General features: G+C 42.7%; 1 protein-coding gene across 5 annotated transcripts in view; it reads left to right on the top strand.

Moving 5' to 3' along the window:
* The window catches only part of LOC117500193 (protein 4.1-like), a 58,878-nt gene that overhangs the window by 35,941 nt on the left and 3,462 nt on the right, over positions 1-19,475 (top strand). For 3 of the 5 annotated variants that reach the window (XM_034152956.1, XM_034152957.1, XM_034152954.1), the window contains exons 9-20: positions 97-249; positions 612-709; positions 1,261-1,436; positions 5,867-6,060; positions 11,410-11,472; positions 12,016-13,248; positions 13,910-13,942; positions 15,092-15,169; positions 16,639-16,722; positions 17,622-17,720; positions 18,768-18,848; positions 19,239-19,354. In XM_034152956.1, coding sequence (XP_034008847.1) covers positions 97-249; positions 612-709; positions 1,261-1,436; positions 5,867-6,060; positions 11,410-11,472; positions 12,016-13,248; positions 13,910-13,942; positions 15,092-15,169; positions 16,639-16,722; positions 17,622-17,720; positions 18,768-18,848; positions 19,239-19,349 — 2,403 coding nt within the window. In that variant the 3' untranslated portion in view covers positions 19,350-19,354. Of the gene's footprint in view, positions 1-96; positions 250-611; positions 710-1,260; positions 1,437-5,866; positions 6,061-6,469; positions 7,055-8,255; positions 8,310-9,337; positions 9,374-10,555; positions 10,742-11,409; positions 11,473-12,015; positions 13,249-13,909; positions 13,943-15,091; positions 15,170-16,638; positions 16,723-17,621; positions 17,721-18,767; positions 18,849-19,238; positions 19,355-19,475 lie in introns of all 5 variants that reach the window. The other 2 variants (XM_034152959.1, XM_034152958.1) reach the window with 2 other exon arrangements.

Consider the following 19,475-nt stretch of genomic DNA (forward strand, 5'->3'; position numbering starts at 1 on the left):
GGGATCCTGTGTCTTCAAAATTACACATTTTGAATGAAGTTCCTTAAACTAATGTTCTTTTTTGTGCAATTTCTCTTGGTTGTCTCTTGTTCCCAGGACTCTGAAGGCGTGGAAATCATGTTGGGAGTCTGTTCTAGTGGCTTGCTCATCTACAGGGACAGGTTGCGGATCAACAGGTTCGCCTGGCCCAAAATCCTCAAGATCTCCTACAAGAGGAACAACTTCTACATCAAAATCCGTCCTGGCGAGGTAAGAACATAAGAGTGTCGGAAAATAACTGTTCCTCCATGTATTATATGGATTTCAAGACATGCAGAATAAACTAAGCAAGTTCTAAACTTCCTGTCCTATTCCTGTATAGAATGTCCTGACCGTTAAGTGTCAACTTAAATCAACTTTATTGGCACTGTACAGCTGTTATAATTCAGTAAAGCTTTAAAATTGGATAGGAATATGGATTCGGGGGATAATTAAATGTGTTGGAAACAAGGAGTTACTTTTTTGCAGATTTACATTTTGAAAATATTACTTAGAAACAATATAATTTATATTAATAAAATATATTAAAATAGTGTGTAGTGAATGTGACGAGTGTTTTGTCTCTTTTGCAGTTTGAGCAGTTTGAAAGCACAATCGGTTTCAAGCTCCCAAATCATCGCGCTGCAAAGCGGCTGTGGAAGGTCTGTGTGGAGCACCACACCTTCTTCAGGTAAGAAAAACAGAGGGTCTTTGGCTGGGGTAGAAAATAACTTTGAAACTGCTGTAGGTATCTTATTATTTAGAAAATAACATCTAATTTTCCATAAATGTCATTATATTGACTTGTTCTGGTGTCAGGTGTATGTTCACTACCGATAAGTGATTACAAAACATCTCCCTTGGCACAAAAGAGACAGTATCGTGTCCATAACGGGACTCGCGAACAGAAACGACTTTGCAGTATTTTCTTGTTTATTGGTAACTGTCATGCTAGTTCTGTAAAGATATGTTTACTGATAATCCCAATAGGTGATTTATTTGTAGTGTAATAGAAACAGTGTTTGGACTGTAAGTTGTTGTCATTTTGGCAACATTTAATCTATCTTTGTGCTTCTTAAAGCAAAAGAACAGCTCCCTTAGGTTCTTTTTAAAAAGCGAGCCATGCCTGAGGGCCCTCTTGAGAATATTCAAATGAGTAGGAGTTGTTGTGTTTTACTTTGCGCAGCTTAAATCTGTGTTATTTCAGTTTTGATGAATGTGAATGTTTGTACCTTGTGACAGGCTCGTATCCCCCGAGGCACCACCGAAGAAGTTCATGAGCCTCGGCTCCAAGTTTCGCTACAGCGGCAGAACGCAGGCTCAGACCCGCAGGGCGAGCTCTCAGATCCAAAGGCCGGCGCCGCTGTTCGAACGCTCCGCCAGCAAACGCTACAACATGTCCCGCAGCTTAGACGGAGGTGAGGAGCAGCTGAGAGGTTTCATTAATTGCCGGCTAAAGTGCCACCCAAGTAGCATTTTATTCCGTTTATTCCAGTTTACTGCACACCTTTTACATTTGTGATGTTCCTAATTTTAGATTATTGCTTATTGTGGGTTTTCTGAACTTGTTAAAGGTCACCTATTATCAGTGGCGACTGGTCATTAGGGGCAGGTGGGGCACAGCCCCACCTAGTGTCAGCAGAAAGTATTACAAATAATGATTACAAAAATGCAAAAAAATAAATAAAAAAATATATAAAATATATTTTAAGATCATGTTTAATCATCTGATTCGTCTGTACATTGCTGTTTTAGTCTGTGTTCTTCTAATTAGTGTGTCTACAGTCACAGTGTGTGCCTATTGAGCTGTTTAGAGCCATGTGGGACAAAACCTGATTATGCCCCTCCCTCTCACTGTCTAAGTGAACGGTGACTGTAAAAACTACACTGCGCATGCTCAGAGTATTTTGTAATGAAATGTGTGTGGCAAAAAAATAATGACCAGAGGGGCATGGAGCTACCATCCCCACCATACGTCATCTCAAATCATTCAGAGCTGATTGGCTGTAAGTATGTGTGCCGCGAAAAGTGTGCTGTGTGAAGAGGAGACGAGAGAGCTGCAGTGGCGCGTCCTAAAACCAGGAAGTAAGCACAAAAAAGCAATGAGATTTCTCCAGAGGATTTTAGAAAATAGCTCGAAATAAGATCTGTGGGAAACGTACCTGTTAGATAAATGCACGTTTTGATCAGCCGGATAACATCCACATGTCTACCCTACTTTTATAATTTTTTTATCATAAATCTATGGATTAGATTTATGATAGACTTTTGAAACTACAAGAACATAAGGAGGACTTTTACAAAAAAGTAATAGAAATGTTTGTCCAGAAGGATAGGCAAATGGACTTCATCTTCAAGTCAAGGTAAGACCGCCATTTTATTGAAAATGGGATCTTACTAAGAGAGAACAATTCAATATTTAAATGATAAAATGACATTTTTTGGGTATCCTTTTGTTGAACTGTCTGTTTAAAATTAATCGAAGCATCAGACAAAAAAAGCTTTTGAAAATAATATTATATTTTGGTTTAGGTCAAAATATAATATTTGTAAACCTGAAGAGTCAGTGCCAGTGCCTCACCAGCCATGAACCTCACTGCACGTCACTGCAGAAGCTTATATATAGACATCTAAGTTTTTTGTGCCCCACCACTTTTGTACATATAAAAACGCCACTGCCTATTATGCAAAATCCACTTGTTCATGTCTTTTATACATCAACATGTGTCCCCTCTGTTTAAAGAGATTCTGAAAGTTTCAGGAAAAAAGATTCACTCTCTTTTTGTCCTGATCCATTTATATAAAAACCTGTCTGAAAATGAGCTGTTCAGATTTTGGCCACTTTATGATGTCATCATGATTTTTTGGCTTGTTTAAAAAGTTAAAAACGCAACATCTTGCAAGAAACAGCGTCTGAGGGCTTCTTAACATTTAACAAACTATGAATGTGTCATACCCACTTAACGGGAAGAAACTCAGCTAACTGACGATATGAACCATTTTTAGCTAAACAAAACACAAGGGTAATGACAAGCCTCTGAATTAGCCCTGAGCGAAAAGATGCTAACGCACTTAGCACAGAACTCACGGTAGAAATACTTTATTACTTATCAGATCTGCACAAACAAGATATCAAAATAAAGCTGAGATTCCACAGATTCTAGAGGTATAAGTATCATCACTGAGCAAAACTCAGGCAGCGAAGGCGAAACCAGACAAGAGCGAACTTAGCTTTACGGAGCCAAAACGGCAAATATGTCTTACCTTTGCGGTTTTTCTGATCAAAAGTTGTGTTCAATGGCATTAAAACGATAAAAACCCTGCTGAAGGTTAATCCATAGGTTAATCCAATGTGTCTGTGTCACTCTTGCCCCTTTCACACCGGCGCTTTTCCAGCTCCGGCTCGGAGCTAGAGCCTGAAAAGCGCCGGTTTTTCCTGTTCACACCGCAGCGGCGGCGCGTCATAGCTCCGGAATGCGGTTCACTTCCAGCTCCAAAAATGTGTCGGTCCAGAGGCAAGAGGTTCGGAGCTATGACGCGGCGTCGCTTACGTCTCACTTACGTCGAGGCGTGCAGGAAACTAAACCCACCTCCCCTGAACCTGTGCAGCCCATGTATTGATTCCATCCGATAGCTGCTATAATAACAAACAAAACGTCTGCCTGCTCTCCACAATGATCAATAACAGCGAACGGATGGTCAAAGTAAGGTACAAATAAACAGAATCACACGAAGCCTGGTTAGTGTTGCCTGACTTTATAAAGTGTGTGTTTTTTTATAAGTGTGTGGTTGCCTTCTAGTCACTTTGCTCAGCGCTACTGCTTGTAGGCAGGCATGACGAGACTCTTCAGTCGACCCAGGTTGTCATGTCCGACTATCACAAGTAGAATCATAATGAAAAATACGCCGGTAAAAAGTGCCTGTAGAAAACGGCTTAGCAAGTAGTCCGTTTAGCTTCGGTTGCTATGCTAACATCACCCATGTTATACCAGAGAAACTTTCATAACAGCGTTGTGATGCCAAACAGCGTCAATTCAGACTGACACACATTCACTTAAGGGGAACTGGGGATATGTATCAGCTGCTTGTGTGACAGTCAGACAGTGAATACTTTAGAGCCGTGTGAGCTAACCCGGAGCTAACGGGAGAATAAACTCCCGTGGAAGAGCAGCACTGCAGCGGTCGGTAAATGCCGCTGAAACACATTAATAAACAATGAACCACGGCACTCTGGAGAAAAGTATAAGGTTGGAGAAGTCGTTATTTAATTTAATCTGGCTTCGTATGATTAAAAGCAACACGATCATCGACCCGACGCAGTCTCCCCCCGTTGTTGTTGTTGTGAGCTCCGTTGGGGAGAAAATCAGCGATGTAAACGGTGACGTCATGACGCAGCAGCGGCAGCTGGGCGGTGTGAACAGAGCGGGAGCTGAAAAGGGAAACCGGAGCTGAACCAGAAAAGCTCTAGCTAGGAGCTAGAAAGGGAAAAGCGCTGGTGTGAAAGCCGCATTTTAAATGATTACTGATAATCCATCATTACATTTTTGTCAAAAACAGAGATTTCATATTAGCTGATGATAGCTACAACCCAGCTTCCGGTTTTGGGCAAACTGCGTGCGCATCACTCTCACTCCTCAATGGCCATGTTTAGATGGATTTTAGGAACTTCCCCTCGATTCTATTGGCTCTAACGGTTCAAAAGAGATGTCAATCATCAAAATCGACCGATGGGTTCCAGAGCTATGGCAAATCCACCCAAATGACCCCAGAAGTGGTTTTCTTTTAGCTAAATCTCTCTAAAAAGGTCAAATGTCACTTGTTTTGCATCAATCTTGATACAGGGTACTTATTATATGTTATAGTTTGGATTCCTAAAGCTTTTAGTCTACTATCCCATCATTCAAGGGTGGTTTTCACTATAAGTAATGGTTTACTTTGGACGGACACTATAATTTACATTTTTTTTACTATGTTCAATCTGAATTTACTTTAAAATAAAAAAATTCTATATTGATTCTGACTTTTCTACATCAAACTCACAGGTTTATCATTGCTTTGAGAAAAAAGATTATTAATTTACCCCTTTTAGAAGTGAAGATATAGTCATTTGTTCTGGGCATGTCATTTTCGAGCCTGACACCTGCAAAACAGGCTTGGGGCTCAACTGGTTAACCATTAGCCAATCACCAACCAAGGTAACCCCCCCACCTTATCACCTGAATCTCCTCCTAGAGCACAACACATTGTGTTCTTTTTAAGAACACAATGTGTTGTGTTCACTTTGAATTGTCGCGTGCTGAAAGGTGCTATATAAATAAACTTGCCTTGCCTTAACCAAATATCTCTCAGAGGGGCGTGTGGAGTGGCTCCTTATTTTCATCTAAAGTAACAGACAGAGAATCAGCACTTTTGAAACAGGGCTGAAACAGAGGGGATTATGGGATGCTGCAATGATCTGTTTGGTGTTTGGAGTCAAACACTTCAGAGACATGTTTGTATATAACTGAGACCTATAATATATTGATGGAAAAGAGTATAATAGGGGACCTTTAAGGGACACTTTTTTTCTCACTAAAAGAAAACTGCTTCTACAGTACTTTTTCTGACGTGCAAAAATGACAGAAGCCTTTGTAAGAAAGAAAAATGTGCTTTGTCTGAAAGCCTGCAAAGATAAAATATCTGGCACACTTTTGTGGTGCACTGACAGAGCCACAATAGGTATTATAACAACAATGTGCAGGAAAAAACCAAACCCTTTATTCCACCGCTCACATTTTTCCTTTGACTTCAAACCGGACCACAGGTGTCACATTTAAAAACGTGTCACATCCATCTTCCTGTCCCGCAGCACCCATCACGGAGAGCCATGAGACTCTGATGAAGGACAGCGCTGCTGACGGGGTTTCCAAAGTCATTGCCAAGGGAGACATCATCGCCGCAGTGACGGAGAAGAAGGCCGAGGAAGAGAAGGCGGAGCAGGAAGACACTCAGATGGCTGCAGAGACGGCAGAGCCCTCCACACCGCTCAGACACGACACAAAGGTAAAGCGCTGTCTAACAGGCTCAGAGCTGCATTTAATGTGGATAAAGAAGCTTTAAGAGGCTTTGATTGTGATTGGTTCAAAGAGATGAAATGTGTCAGATATGCCACCAGGTTGTTGCTGCAATCTTTTTAAATCCTTGTTTGAGATCTTTTATTTTCTTTCTTAATAGACTTCTTAATGGCTGATGATAATTTCCCAGTTGCTTTCAGCTTAACCCTCTGCAGCAGACTAGAGTGCTTCTTCTCATCTTGTGTGCGCTTTACTAATTAGATTTTCTTTTCTTGTCTTTCCTTTGACCCCACAATACACTCGTGTGTGTGCTCATGCGTATTCGTCTCCTTCCCTTTCTCGCTCCACTCCATTTACGCACACACGTCATCCCTTCGTTGACATTTTCCCTCCATCAGTGCTCCCCTCATGTTTACTCGAGCGACCCCCTCCGCTCCGAGCTCTCCCTCCCCTCATCTCCCGTTTCATCCGTCAAAGTACGGCGGAGGCGCAGGGAGGGCGCGCGTAAACGGGCGTCGTCGGTCAGTCCGGCCAAGAGCGGCGACAGTTGCCGCCGCCGCCAAGCCCTCGACGACCGTAAAACCGCGCTGCTGGACGAGCAGGTGCTGCTGCTCTCTGCCCGAAAGCAGAGGCTGGAGCAGGGCAAGAGGCGCGGCGGCATGCTGTTCTCCTTCTCCCTGCACCTGCCCGACCTGTCCTCCTACCTGGACGAGGACGGATACATCTCCTTCCCCGATCTGTCCGAGATGCGCTTCCTCCCCATGTGCGCGCAGAACTTCATGCCCATTAAGTCACCCTCGCTCATCCCCTGCTTCCTCTTCATCTTCTTCTTCCTGCTGTCCACTTCGTTTTCCGTCCCGTACGCCATCTCCCTCTCCTTCCCCCTGGCGCTGTGCCTCTGCTACCTGGAGCCCAAGGCAGCCTCCCTGACCGCATCCATAGCCCACGGCTACCATGACCATGACAGTTCAGAGGAAGAGGAGGTGTGTGTGCGTACGTTTGTTCCAGGGCCCGCCTCTGGCTTAGACTGATAGTTCATTAAACAGTTAAACCCTTATCCCGTCCTGTATCTCGCCGACCTGGAGACTGTGTGTGTCCCAGTGTCTGTCAGTTGTCCTACTTTCAGAACCTCATCTCTGTCCCGTCTCACTCTCATCCTGTAGGAACATCCTCATCTGCATCACACAGAGATGAAGTTGCAAGTGTCATAGTTTCATATGTAATCAGCTTGCATTTACTTGCTTGCATCATCACTAACAAATCACCATTCATTAATATCACTGTCATGTTGCAGTTCTTTGTAAACATATTTTAACATTTGATAGAGATATAATGAGGATTTGAAGAACTCACCTGTCTTCATTTAGTCACTAATCTCTCACCAAGCCTCATATTAAAAACAAACATTTAAGCTTTGTGCCTAACCCATATCAGTGTTATCATCAACCTTCATGACTGTTAAGAGCTCCACCAGCTGCATGAAAACACCTCCATGTAACCATGCACTCAGTCTCTCTGCATTACTATCCGAGTCAAGCAAAGCAGCACAAATTGAAATGAATGATTTAAATAGAACTTCTGCTGAAAAGGGCTAAAATTAGCCCACTGTAAAGTGCAGAGATGTTTTTTTGTCCCCCCCCTCAAGCGACACCCTTTTGTATCACAGAGTAATGCATGCTGGGTTGCAGAGAGACGGTGACAGTTAGATGCATCCAAATCATCCTCAGTTTCAACATGCATGGAGAGGAGGGAGGAGGGCCTGAAAGTCAGGTTACTGTTCGTCAAATCTAATTTGACCAGCGACAACACAGAGAATGCTTTACCTAGAAAAATATACCAGGATTCAACCGTATCCAAATCCAAAGCAAATGATATATGACTTTTAGATGTCCAAGTGACTGACCGAAGGTTTCAACTTCCTCTGAGTCTGTTTTGCTTGCTTACTTTTCATTTGCTTTTTATTCTTTCTTTCTTTTTGTTCTTTTCCTAAGCGTATCTGTAGGTTGTCTGATATGTGTGTGTGTGTGTAGCTTACAGAAACAGCCAGAGCATTTCCATTCGTTCCATCTGTGGTTATGAAGAATCTCTGTTGACGATCAATGCATCTTAAAGGGTTTACAGTTTGGGTTCTTGTTGTTTTCTTGCTTGCCAATCGGAACGGTTTTGGTCGGTTTGTGAACGCAGACTGACAGCGAACAAACCGACTTTGCCTTTGATGAAGATATGACCGCCACGGAGGTTTGTACATTAAGGGAAGGCGTCATACTTAAGGCATGAACCAAGTACTGATGGAGCAGAGGAATAAAGTGTTGCTGAATCAGAGATGTAATGCTTATTGAAACAATAAGGAGAATTTGTGTACTTCTGCATGTGACGCATGCAATGCATCTTGATATGCCTATTTTGATCTTTCCTTTCTCTTTTATATTTGTAAACACACTTTATATGTATTTGAATGTCTATTCCATTGGCTAGCTTTCTTATTAACAAGCCAAAGTCATGTTGTGAATCCCAGGCTGTTCCACTTAAGTTCTCTATATACTATTTCCTAAACCTCACCCCTGTAGTTTCTTCACCCGTCAAGCTTCCATTTTGTTAAGAATCTTGTGAAAGGGTTATGAAATACGCCTTTGATAGCACGCTAAATACATTCAATACATTTTAAAACCGTTAGATCAGCCTATAATTTCATTTTATCAACAGAAGTTGATGCTCAGCTTCCACACTTATTGGTCTAAACTTTACATTTCTTTACTTAAAAAGGGTTCAAGTCAAAGGTATTTCGAGAAAAGACTGCAAATGTAATGCTATCTCTGGTAACATTGAGCTCTGGTGTGAATTCACACAACATAACCCATGAAACATATGCAGTTTAGCTGCTGGTTGACTCCTTGGCTTTGAAAGCAACACTCGACTGTAGGTGGTAAACTAATTAGCTGCACAGGCTTAAAGATGGCGGGGTATCGTTACAGCACCTGACGCTTTTGCTTTTGGAAAGCATCCCTGTTATAATACCTCTGTGGAGAAATGTAAAGCTTGACAGGCCTGAAGTGCCTAGTCACGGTTGCTTATGCTACTGGACAGGGGTTTAGCGAATTTCTGTCACAAAATGCTTTACTCTATTGAATCCCACCACCCTTCTTACCCTCTCTTATTTCTCTGCTTGCCAATTCTTGTTGCTCACTTTCTCTTTCCCCTGATTCACCGTTCTGTGTTTCCTCTCTTTTAATAACACTCTCTGTCCTCCCCTCTTTGCTGGCTGTCAGTCGGACGCAGATGAGGACTCTGAGATGCCCACTCAGGTACACTGGGCTCGCTTCATGGCCCTGCTCAGTGCATCACTCCATCCCCGCCTCCATATGCACTGAGCCGCTCAGACATCAGTCACTTTGTGCCCTCTCTCCACCCGCTGGCTTGCTTGCTGCCACTTCTGTTGCTCACCATCACACCACACACCAGACTGACCATTCACTCTTGCCTGGTTTCACTTCACAGACTGCTGCTGTAAAGCCATTCCAGCTCATTTTCAAATGCTATTGTTTGTAAATGATGGTTTCATGTTTCTTTTCCCATTGCTGAACCCATGAGTCAAATTTCACATTTGTTCAAGGTTTTTTTTTCTCATTTGCTTTAACAGTGAGTTGTGTCATCATATCATTTGTTGGCATATAGTTGAAGACAAAGCTCCCAATATCTCCACAACAACAAGTCTAAATTAACTATACAAAACACCTTTTAACTACAATTCATCTCCCCTCTTTTGTCTTTACAGTATAGTTTCATAAGACGAGTAAAAGGGGAAAACGTATTTATCAGGCATAGTAATCTGATGCTAGAGGTTGGTAAGATGCATGACTGAAATGTGCATGCAGGTACTCTTCCTTTAAAGGATCCTAACTGATAACAAATAGGTCTAACATACCAGTAGCTCTGCCAATTGTCTTCTGGAGTCCCTGTGTGAATAGTTCTAGTACGTTTTTATCTAACAGATTTCTTGCTGTGAGCATCCAAATTAACTTTTTTGATAAATAAAGTGACACAAATCAAACTGCATTAAGTCAGAGTTTGCAGAGGTCTTAACTTCTAATGAGATTTGGGAGTGTTGTGCTTAACTAAACTTGTAAACTATGCATGAAATCCTTCATTTTCATTGGATTAAGCTGGTCCTAAATGCTCTCTTAGCATTTAAGTACAAGCTGCTTCTCTCTTAGTTACAGCTGCCATGTGAGTGAGCATTTTGCCATAGTGTTGCTGTGCGTACTGTGGACATTAAACGTGAATAATGAAGCTTAAAATGCAATTCATTAAAGTCTGCATTGATTTATCAAGACTTTTTCCAAGCTGCATTTTATGCTTCCCAACGTTTTTATGGTAAACCATTGGTTATTGCAAGCTATCGTTGCGTACATAAAGCATGGCCGTCGTTCCCCTTCGCGCTTCTCCTGGCCTCATCTCCTTGTGTCATGGTTGACCGGTTACTCTAGGACGCCTCGCCTCCGGAAGAGATGGTCAAGCACCAGACCAACATCAGCGAGCTGAAGCGCTCCTTCCTGGAGACGGGGGACACTTCTTCGGGCCTGACCGAATGGGAGAAGAGACTCTCCTCGTCCCCGGCACGCTCACCCAGAGCGGACGAACCCCCGATGATAGTGCCGCTGGAGCCGGAGGACGTAAGCTGCTGAAGCCGACTGAATGACGCCGTGTTTGTGTGTGAAGCATGACATCACCAAGGAGACCTTTACCAAAACAAACACATCCATCCCCAGTGTTTGCATAACGAGTCATAGTGCAGTAAATTCAGTAATCATAACGGGGCTAGAGAGATATATTTTCTACATCAAAATGAGTCTGGTGCAATATATTTTATACTCCAAATGTCTCTAGTGCATATCAATGAAGCACTTGAGACTTTTATCTGGGGAGTCATTTAAAGTTATTGAGCAAATAAATGTGTCGCTCTGTGACGACCGCCATATGGTTTCTCTCTATTACTCATCATTAGGAGCTTATTTACATATTTATTTATCTCTTGTTGTCTTGGTTGATGCAGTCATTAATCAATAATACGATTGTTGTGCTTAGTGACATCATGACATGCTGGAGTTAGGAGCAGTTTTATTAGAGTTTCTCCTTGTGTTGTCGAACATAATCTGACGAACTAACGCAGGACAAATGAGCGGCAAATCCTCTGACGACTAATTACTGAAATAACAAGATGCTGGTCTCCTGGAAGAGTTTCAGGATCTGGATGTCCATTTGATCATGTGGTCACACTGGACACGGCCTGTATCAATTTGTGTGAACTTATTAATCATTTTTAAATGTCTTCCTCCTTTAGACTCAAGACGAGCTGCCTGCAGGAGAAGAGACAAAAGGGGAGGTGGATCCTACACTCGCCGAGGTAAACTTCTTCCCTTTTTTGTTTCACATGGAAGAAAACTTGTATTTTGTGAATGTGGTGTTTTGCCCTCTGTTTGTACCTAGCTCCAGACGTATCTGGACACTGGCACAGTTTTTGGTATTTTCACTACTTCACATTTATAGTTTTCCCATTTTTGTGCTTAATTCAGCTTTTTCTCATCGGTCTGTATCGCTTTTTAGAGTAATTCTAGTCCTAAAAATACATATCTGATATAAATCATATTAAATATAACTTTAAAATCCAGAAGAAGACATTTATTTGGTCATAAAGGTTCCAAAATAAATGTAAGTAACACTGTCTTAACTTAATACAAAGACAGTCCATAAAAAGATCAGAGAAACAAGGTTAAACATTACATCCAAACAGTGCATCTTTGTCCAAGTATTAATGGAGCTCAGTCTGTGTGTGTGTCATCTCTTGATAAATAGTCTCTTGAGCTTACTCTCGCTGTCTTGGCCTTTGTGATGCCCTCTGTCTATTAACTTGAACGACCCATGTCCAATAAGCCAAGTGTCTCCTCAGGCGGCAAGATATCTGGTGAAATACGTGGTGGATAGTATGGCGACAGATTTGGCCACTTCCTCAGGGCCTCACGGTCTTAGTGTGTCAACCACGATGGACGACGACGTCTTCATGGACGGGACCCTCAGAGAGGTGGACGAGAAAACCCCCGACTCTCAGGAGGAGCTGTCGGAGAGGGCGGAGCTGAAGGTCAGCCCCGGAGCTGTCAGACAGGAAGTGTCCCAGGCCATCAGTGACAAGAAAGGGATGCTCATTATTTTGAAAGATGCGGAGGACACAGAGGGCAAAGAGATGAGACCTGTTGATGAAGAAGAAGAGCCCATCATTCCTGAAGAGGATGAAGCTGAGGAGAATGAAATGCTATCTGCATCTAAAGAGAAAGGAACCATAAAAGAAGACACTTCTGTAGGTATAGATGCAAAAAATGCAGAAGACAAGACGCAGCGCCTGAGGATCGAGATAAAAACTGAAGACATGACTCAGATTAAAGGTATCGACTCGCCTAAAAAGGCCATGGCATCCTGGATATCTGAGGAGGTGAAGACCGAGGCTTCAGAGGTCATCAGTGTGACAAATGGAGTAAAAGAGATGACTAACGGCATAAACCAGGAAGCAGAAATATTCATCTTCGAACAGGGCCAAACAGAGCTGTCAAAGTCCTTCGAAGAGGTCCAAACGAAAAGGTCAGAGTTCTTCGAAGAGGCCCAAACGGAGCAGTCAAAGTCCTTCGAAGAGGTCCAAACGAAAAGGTCAGAGTTCTTCGAAGAGGCCCAAACGGAGCAGTCAAAGTTCTTCGAAGAGGCCCAAACGAAAAGGTCAGAGTTCTTCGAAGAGGTCAAAAGGGAGCAGTCGGAGTTCTTCGAAGAGGCCCAAACGGAGCAGTCAAAGTCCTTCGAAGAGGTCCAAACGAAAAGGTCAGAGTTCTTCGAAGAGGTCAAAAGGGAGCAGTCGGAGTTCTTCGAAGAGGCCCAAACGGAGCAGTCAAAGTCCTTCGAAGAGGCCCAAACGGAGCAGTCAAAGACCTTCGAAGTGGTCCAAACGAAAAGGTCAGAGTTCTTCGAAGAGACCCAAACGGAGCAGTCAGAGTTCTTCGAAGAGGCCCAAACGGAGCAGTCAGAGTTCTTCGAAGAGGCCCAAACGGAGCAGACAGATTTCTTCGAAGAGGCCCAAACGGAGCAGTCAAAGTCCGGCCTGATTACCATTTCTGAATCCTCTCCTACATCCTTAGCAGTGGTACTGTATGAAACCTAAAAGCAACAAGTCGGTTTGGCTGCCTCCCTCCATCTCTCCACCACCAACACCTCCCTCAGCCTTCCCCATTGCCTTCCCTCCAGCAGCAGCCAAACCAGTCTAACAACAGTGTAACCAAACGCTCTGCATGGCTAACCTTAACACCCAGCGTTTACTCTCTCGCCAAACCGCCGGTTTCTGTTGCAATCGGGCCCACTGCTTCTTTTGTTTTGGGTTTGTTTTTGAGTTTGTTGACAGCTAAAAACAGCTCACCTTGCCTCAGCAGCTGGCTCTCACCGTTTTGCTCCGCTGCACCATTTCTTTCTTTCAGCTCTTATCTGTTTGCTGAAAGCAGTGACTTCATAGCTCTTGGCTAAGTGCCATCGCTGCAGCTTTTCCCCACCTCATCTTCCAAAACCCCCCTCTGCCCCTCTAACATGTCAGAAAACACATTGTATGGGTCTACCTGACTTATTTTTCAAAAGCAGATTAGAGGATATTTGCTGTTAAACACCGGTATTCCATACAATCCATAATATTCCCTTTTTCCAACCCTTTATTTCTCCACCCTCGTTCCTTTTGCTCTTTGTCTGGTGTTCACTGTGACTTTTGACTGTCCTCTCTTTTCCTGTCTCTGTTTGTGTCCATCCCTCTGTACCGTCAGTCTACGCTGGGATGGGTTTCCTCCTCTGAAAAGGTGACCCCTCCTCTCTGGTCCTCGCAGATTTTTAGACTGCATTGTTTTTTTGTGTAACTGAAACCTTAAAGGTGGGGTAGGTAAGTTTGAGAAACCGGCTCGAGATACACTTTTTGTTATATTCCATGGAATGCTCTTAACATCCCGATAGCAATGAATATCTTAAGTGCTTTGACAAAAAATCCATACAAAAATGTCATCTGTGGAAGCAGTAATACTGTAAAAAGCACGACCAATCATTTTAGCCGGCCCGGCTAAAATAACTGGATGGCCTACCTGCCTGTCAGCCTTCCATCTGTTCACAAACTTATCTCGTGCCCTCATTGGTCATGTGCGCGTTCGTGTGTGTTGGAGGAGGGGCTCTGTAAGGAAGTGGCAGATTTTCTCCGGTTGTGTATTTTCAAATTCTAGCGACCTCGAGCCGGTTTCTCAAACTTACCTACCCTACCTTTAATTGAATTTAAATATGTGTGCCTATTGTGTGTCAATGTATAGTACAATTCTGAAAATGTAAAATACAAAGGAATGTAACGATACTTCACAAGACAGTCAATTTGCAATACAAATATGCAACGATTCACATCAACTCAAATTTTAATGGATTTGTCTTTTGACTTGTTTCATCATGCGTGTCATGATCTGTATCAAGATGCAAAGACATGCAGAGTATCTAGGTGAAGATGTATACATTGAGGATGTGCCATCATGTTTTAATTGGGACATTTGGCAGCATTTTAGTTTAGATTAATCAGAAAATAAACTACACAAATTTGCAATCTAGTTTTTTTTATGTTACAGACAAAATATATTTTCACTTTAACAAAGAAAACATTTTTTACTTTGCATAGTTCTACCTCAAAAATAAAAGGATGTTCTATAATTTGAAGAAAATATAGTAATAGATTCTGTAGGTTTGTCTCTGATAGATTTTCAGCCTTCAATCTCATTGTGTAAAACGCATTTGTGAGAAAATCACAAACCCAGTATCTCGAGTTATCTCCAATCATGCGTATTGTTACATCCCTAATAACCCTCTTAACCCTTTTCTCTATCAGGTGAGATGTGAAACCTGCCCTGTATACTGAATGGATTTTATTTTTGTCACAGTGGAGCAAAAACATCATCTAATGGTTCAATTATCATTCACAGGCATCCGCTGAACCGCAGGAGAAGGCGGTCGTTGCCACGGAGACGGAGGCAGCACCAGCCGAGTCGACGGGGCCAACGGTGAATATCCAGACCTCAGAGGCAGAGCAAACTACAGCCGAGGGGGTGGGAGATTATGTAGTTGTGTTGCACGAGGATATTAGTGACTATAGTCTGGAAGATGCACCGGGAAAAAATGATATTTCAAGCACTGAACGGCTCCAAAAGTGTGTATCTGTGGAGCTGGTAGCAGGAAATCAGACAGAGGCAGCACATGTAGGGTTAGATGGGAGTGTTTGTGGCAGTAGGGCTTCAACAGAGTCTCCAGAGCCGACCTTAGCGGCAGAAAAGGGAAATGAGGAAGTCTTAGAGGAGGAAGGAGAGGATGCAGGAGTGGAGGAGGAGGCGTTGATGTCAAATCAGGAAAACAATAGATCCAGATTCATTGTGGCTCCTGTCTACATCAGAGATTGCGAAAAAGAAGAGAAACTGACCTTGAAAGAGGACGAACCCGATGAAGGGGAAGCAGCAGAAAGTAGTTTGGAGGCTTTGGAAGAAGAGTCAGAAAGTAAAAATGAACGGGAGGGAAAGCACACAGAAGTAGATGGCAAGAGAGTCAAGTTCTCCAAAGAAGTGCAGTACTTCGAGGAAGACAAGCTCCCAACAGATGTAGAAAATTGTGTTGAGGAAGTGGATGAAGAGAAGGATGAATGTTCACATGCACAGGAGGAAGAACGAGAGATGTTTCCAGACATGGTGAAAACGCTGTCCTTTGAAAAAGAGAAATTCCACTACGCACAGGCGGACAGCTCAGAAGAGGAAATGGAGGGAACAGAAGAGGAAGAGATGGATGAAAAGAAGGAAGAAATGGAAGAGGAACATGAAGAAGAGCTGAATGTGAAACTGGCAGACGACTGTGATGATGAAAAGCTTTCAGAAGTAAGAGAAGATACTGTGCCGCCAGAAGAAATGGATGAAGCTGAAGTATTGAAGAATGGTGAATCAGAGGAACCAGAGCCGGAGTCCCGCCCACACGACGTGCCTCCGCCAGCCGTGTCCCACTGGGAGGTAACGCTGCTTCAGCTCCAGCTCAGCCTCCTCCTGTAACTTCACCTCCACCTCCCCCTCCTGCCGGCACAATCTGCAACTAATAATCACGGCAAAAACTCGACCAAAAAGCATGGATATACCCGTCTAACTTCATAGTTTGTTCGGGGGACCTGCTAATATGATGTGGTGCTCACTCTTGATCGAAACCTTGTGATTTGCATTCTCCAGCATCCACTCCTTCACTGGCTCAGGGACTAATGCATGACTGCATGCTCGTTTAGAGATGTAAGCCCTTCAATGATGGCCTTTGGCTTACTTCATTAGCATGCAGCAAATTTCTTGTATGACAGTGTGGGGATATTTTTAGTACAAAGGCGTACAGTGAACACCTACAGCAACACTTTGTGTCAGACATAAATAAGCACAGATGGTTTTGGTGCCGCTCTACCCCCTGTGCATGCATTCATTTGTGCCCGGCTTTTTCCCTTTTTGCCCATTAGAGTCTCGATGTCGTCGAGGTGGGAACCAAAGAGGTGCCTGTTGTCCACACAGAGACAAAAACGATCACCTATGAGTCTGCAGAGGTACGAAATGAAAGCTACTGTCATTTGACATTAACTTAATTAAAGAATAGTATCTGATTTGCCCTGAAACAATCATTGATTTGTATTAATTGCTTATTCATATAGCATAAGCATTAAAGGTGGGGTAGGTAATTTTGGAGAAACCGGCTCGAGATCGCTAGAATTTGAAAATACACAACCGGAGAAAATCTGCCACTTCCTTACAGAGCCCCTCCTCCAACACACACGAACGTGCACATGACCAATGAGGGCACGAGATAAGTTTGTGCACAGATGGAAGGCTGACAGGCAGGTAGGCCATCCAGTTATTTTAGCCGGGCCGGCTCAGATGATTGGTCGTGCTTTTTACAGTACTACGGCTTCCACAGATGACATTTTTTTATGGATTTTTTGTCAAAGCACTTAAGATATTCATTGCTATCGGGATGTTAAGAGCATTCCATGGAATATAACAAAAAGTGTATCTCGAGCCGGTTTCTCAAACTTACCTACCCCACCTTTAAGTTAAAGTCATGTTTGTGTCCTGTTGAATGTATCGTTAGTTCAATATTCACTTTTACTGTTTAATAGAATAGAATAGAAGCATTTATTGTCATTATACAACGAGAAGAGTAAAGCTACTCTTTTTAAAGTGCCATCAAAACATTCAGAATAGACAACAAACAACAAAGACACGCAGCATTCATACATACATAAAATAATAACAAAATAAAGTGCAGTTAGTATAGCATAATTAATATGTTTGTGTGTATAATATTAAAGAGGCCATGCTCTGTTTTCCCTTCCCTGTAGTGGCTCATATCCTTTAACGCGGGCTATTCAATTCACACTGATTGTAGTAGATAGTAGTTTGTTTATCTGGAGTATAAATATAAAATGAGTGTTTGTCTTATCAACAGGGTGAAACTAACGGTGACGTAGACCCTGGGGTGTTGCTGAGTGCTCAGACCATCACCTCGGAAACCACCAGCACCACGACAACCACACACATCACAAAGGTCAGAGGTCATCTATTGTCCCTCCTGGTTTCTTCACACTTTAATCCGCAAACACGACTGCAGTGTGTGTGCTCTTTGAGACACATTGTCAGCCCCCTGAGACGTCCGTATTATAGTTGTGTTCACTTGTGAAATAACCAGAAATAAACGTCCTTTTATTGCTGATTTCTTTTTTCCTACAATCATCGGAAAATATTTTTAAATACCCACTATAAGTTCTCAAGATCACTCCTACAATGCCTTTCCTTTCTGTCCAAAAGTAAAGAAGCTGAAGGTAGATAGGAAAACCAAAAATATATTCTCAATTGCTGCAACCAGTGAGTGTTTGCTTTTAAACTGCTTAACCGATCTTTGAATGAATTAAACATTTCTGTCAATCAACCATCATTTACACACAACCCTCCTGACATCTGTAGCATAAGTCAAGGATTTAGACTTCAAAATGATAGCATTGTCCAGGGTTCTTACGGTCATTACAAACCTGGAAAAGTCATGGAAATTCAAAATGCTAATTCCAGGCCCTGGAAAAGTTATGGAAAACAATATTTTTCCCAAAGTTTTGGAAAAGTCATGAAAATGTGACTAAAATTGCATCAAATATAATTTATATTTTAGCTAATCGCCAAAATAGTAATACTATAATGATAATAAATACTGTATCGTATAGTCATGAAACGTAAAATGGCATTTAACTGTCGAGGTATTTTGCTGGTGAGAGATTTTAGTTGCTTTAGCCTGTAGAAGCTAGTAAGCCTATTATTTGATTTGTTTTAGATAGGCACAACATGTTTCAGACCTTATTTTCCTGTTCCATGTTAAAATAAACCATTTTCAGTGGTACCGCTGAGACAGAGTAATGTTTTTGGTCATGGAAAATTAGGTAAAGGTCATGGAGAAGTCATGGAGAAGCATTGGTGAAAAAGTGTATGAACCCTGATTGTAGTACTACTTAACTTTGTTTAATAAGGCTTAACGATGATATTTGTTTCCATATCTTTTATGTATACATTGATTTTTAAAGTGGTCTTTCTCCTCTCTCTTGTCCAGATGGTGAAAGGAGGAATATCGGAGACGAGAATTGAGAAAAGGATCGTCATCACGGGAGACTCAGACATCGACCACGATGAGGTCAGTCCGTTTCCATGACGTTCCTGCTTTATTATACTTCTGTATCTGTACTGTATTTCTCAGTCAATAAGAGGACTCAAGCAAGAAATATGTTAGTCAAATGTCAGTGAGCCCTCAGGACGTTATCTTATACTTTGCGAGCACAGTACAGTACTTACACAGACTGGCTTAGCATGAGATATTTAAAAACATTAACTTGTGATGTGACATTAACAAATACTGAAGTATGACAAATGTAACTAAAAGTGGCTTCCCTGTTGGCATATTGACTCACAATCAAACGTCCCCGCTCCCTCCCTCCCGCCTTCCCCATTTTCTGTCTCCCCCTGGTGACCCCTTCTGGCACTGCACCCCCCCCCCCCCCCCCCCCCCCCCCCCCCCCGTATGTAGGCTCTGGCTCAGGCCATAAAGGAGGCTAAAGAACAGCATCCTGACATGTCAGTGACCAAAGTAGTGGTTCATAAAGAGACAGAGATCACGCCAGAGGAGGGGGAGGACTGACCCAGGTAAGAACACTAGGTCCCAGTCCTGGTCCCGGCTCTCCGTTTGTAGTCTGGTCTTTTTCAAGCTGGTCTCCATTCTTGGGCATGCTGCTTTTCCCATCAGCACTTCTTCTCCCTGCTGCAG

The sequence above is a fragment of the Trematomus bernacchii genome, unplaced genomic scaffold, assembly GCF_902827165.1.
Source record: "Trematomus bernacchii unplaced genomic scaffold, fTreBer1.1, whole genome shotgun sequence".
NCBI classification, from domain to species: Eukaryota; Metazoa; Chordata; class Actinopteri; order Perciformes; family Nototheniidae; genus Trematomus; species Trematomus bernacchii.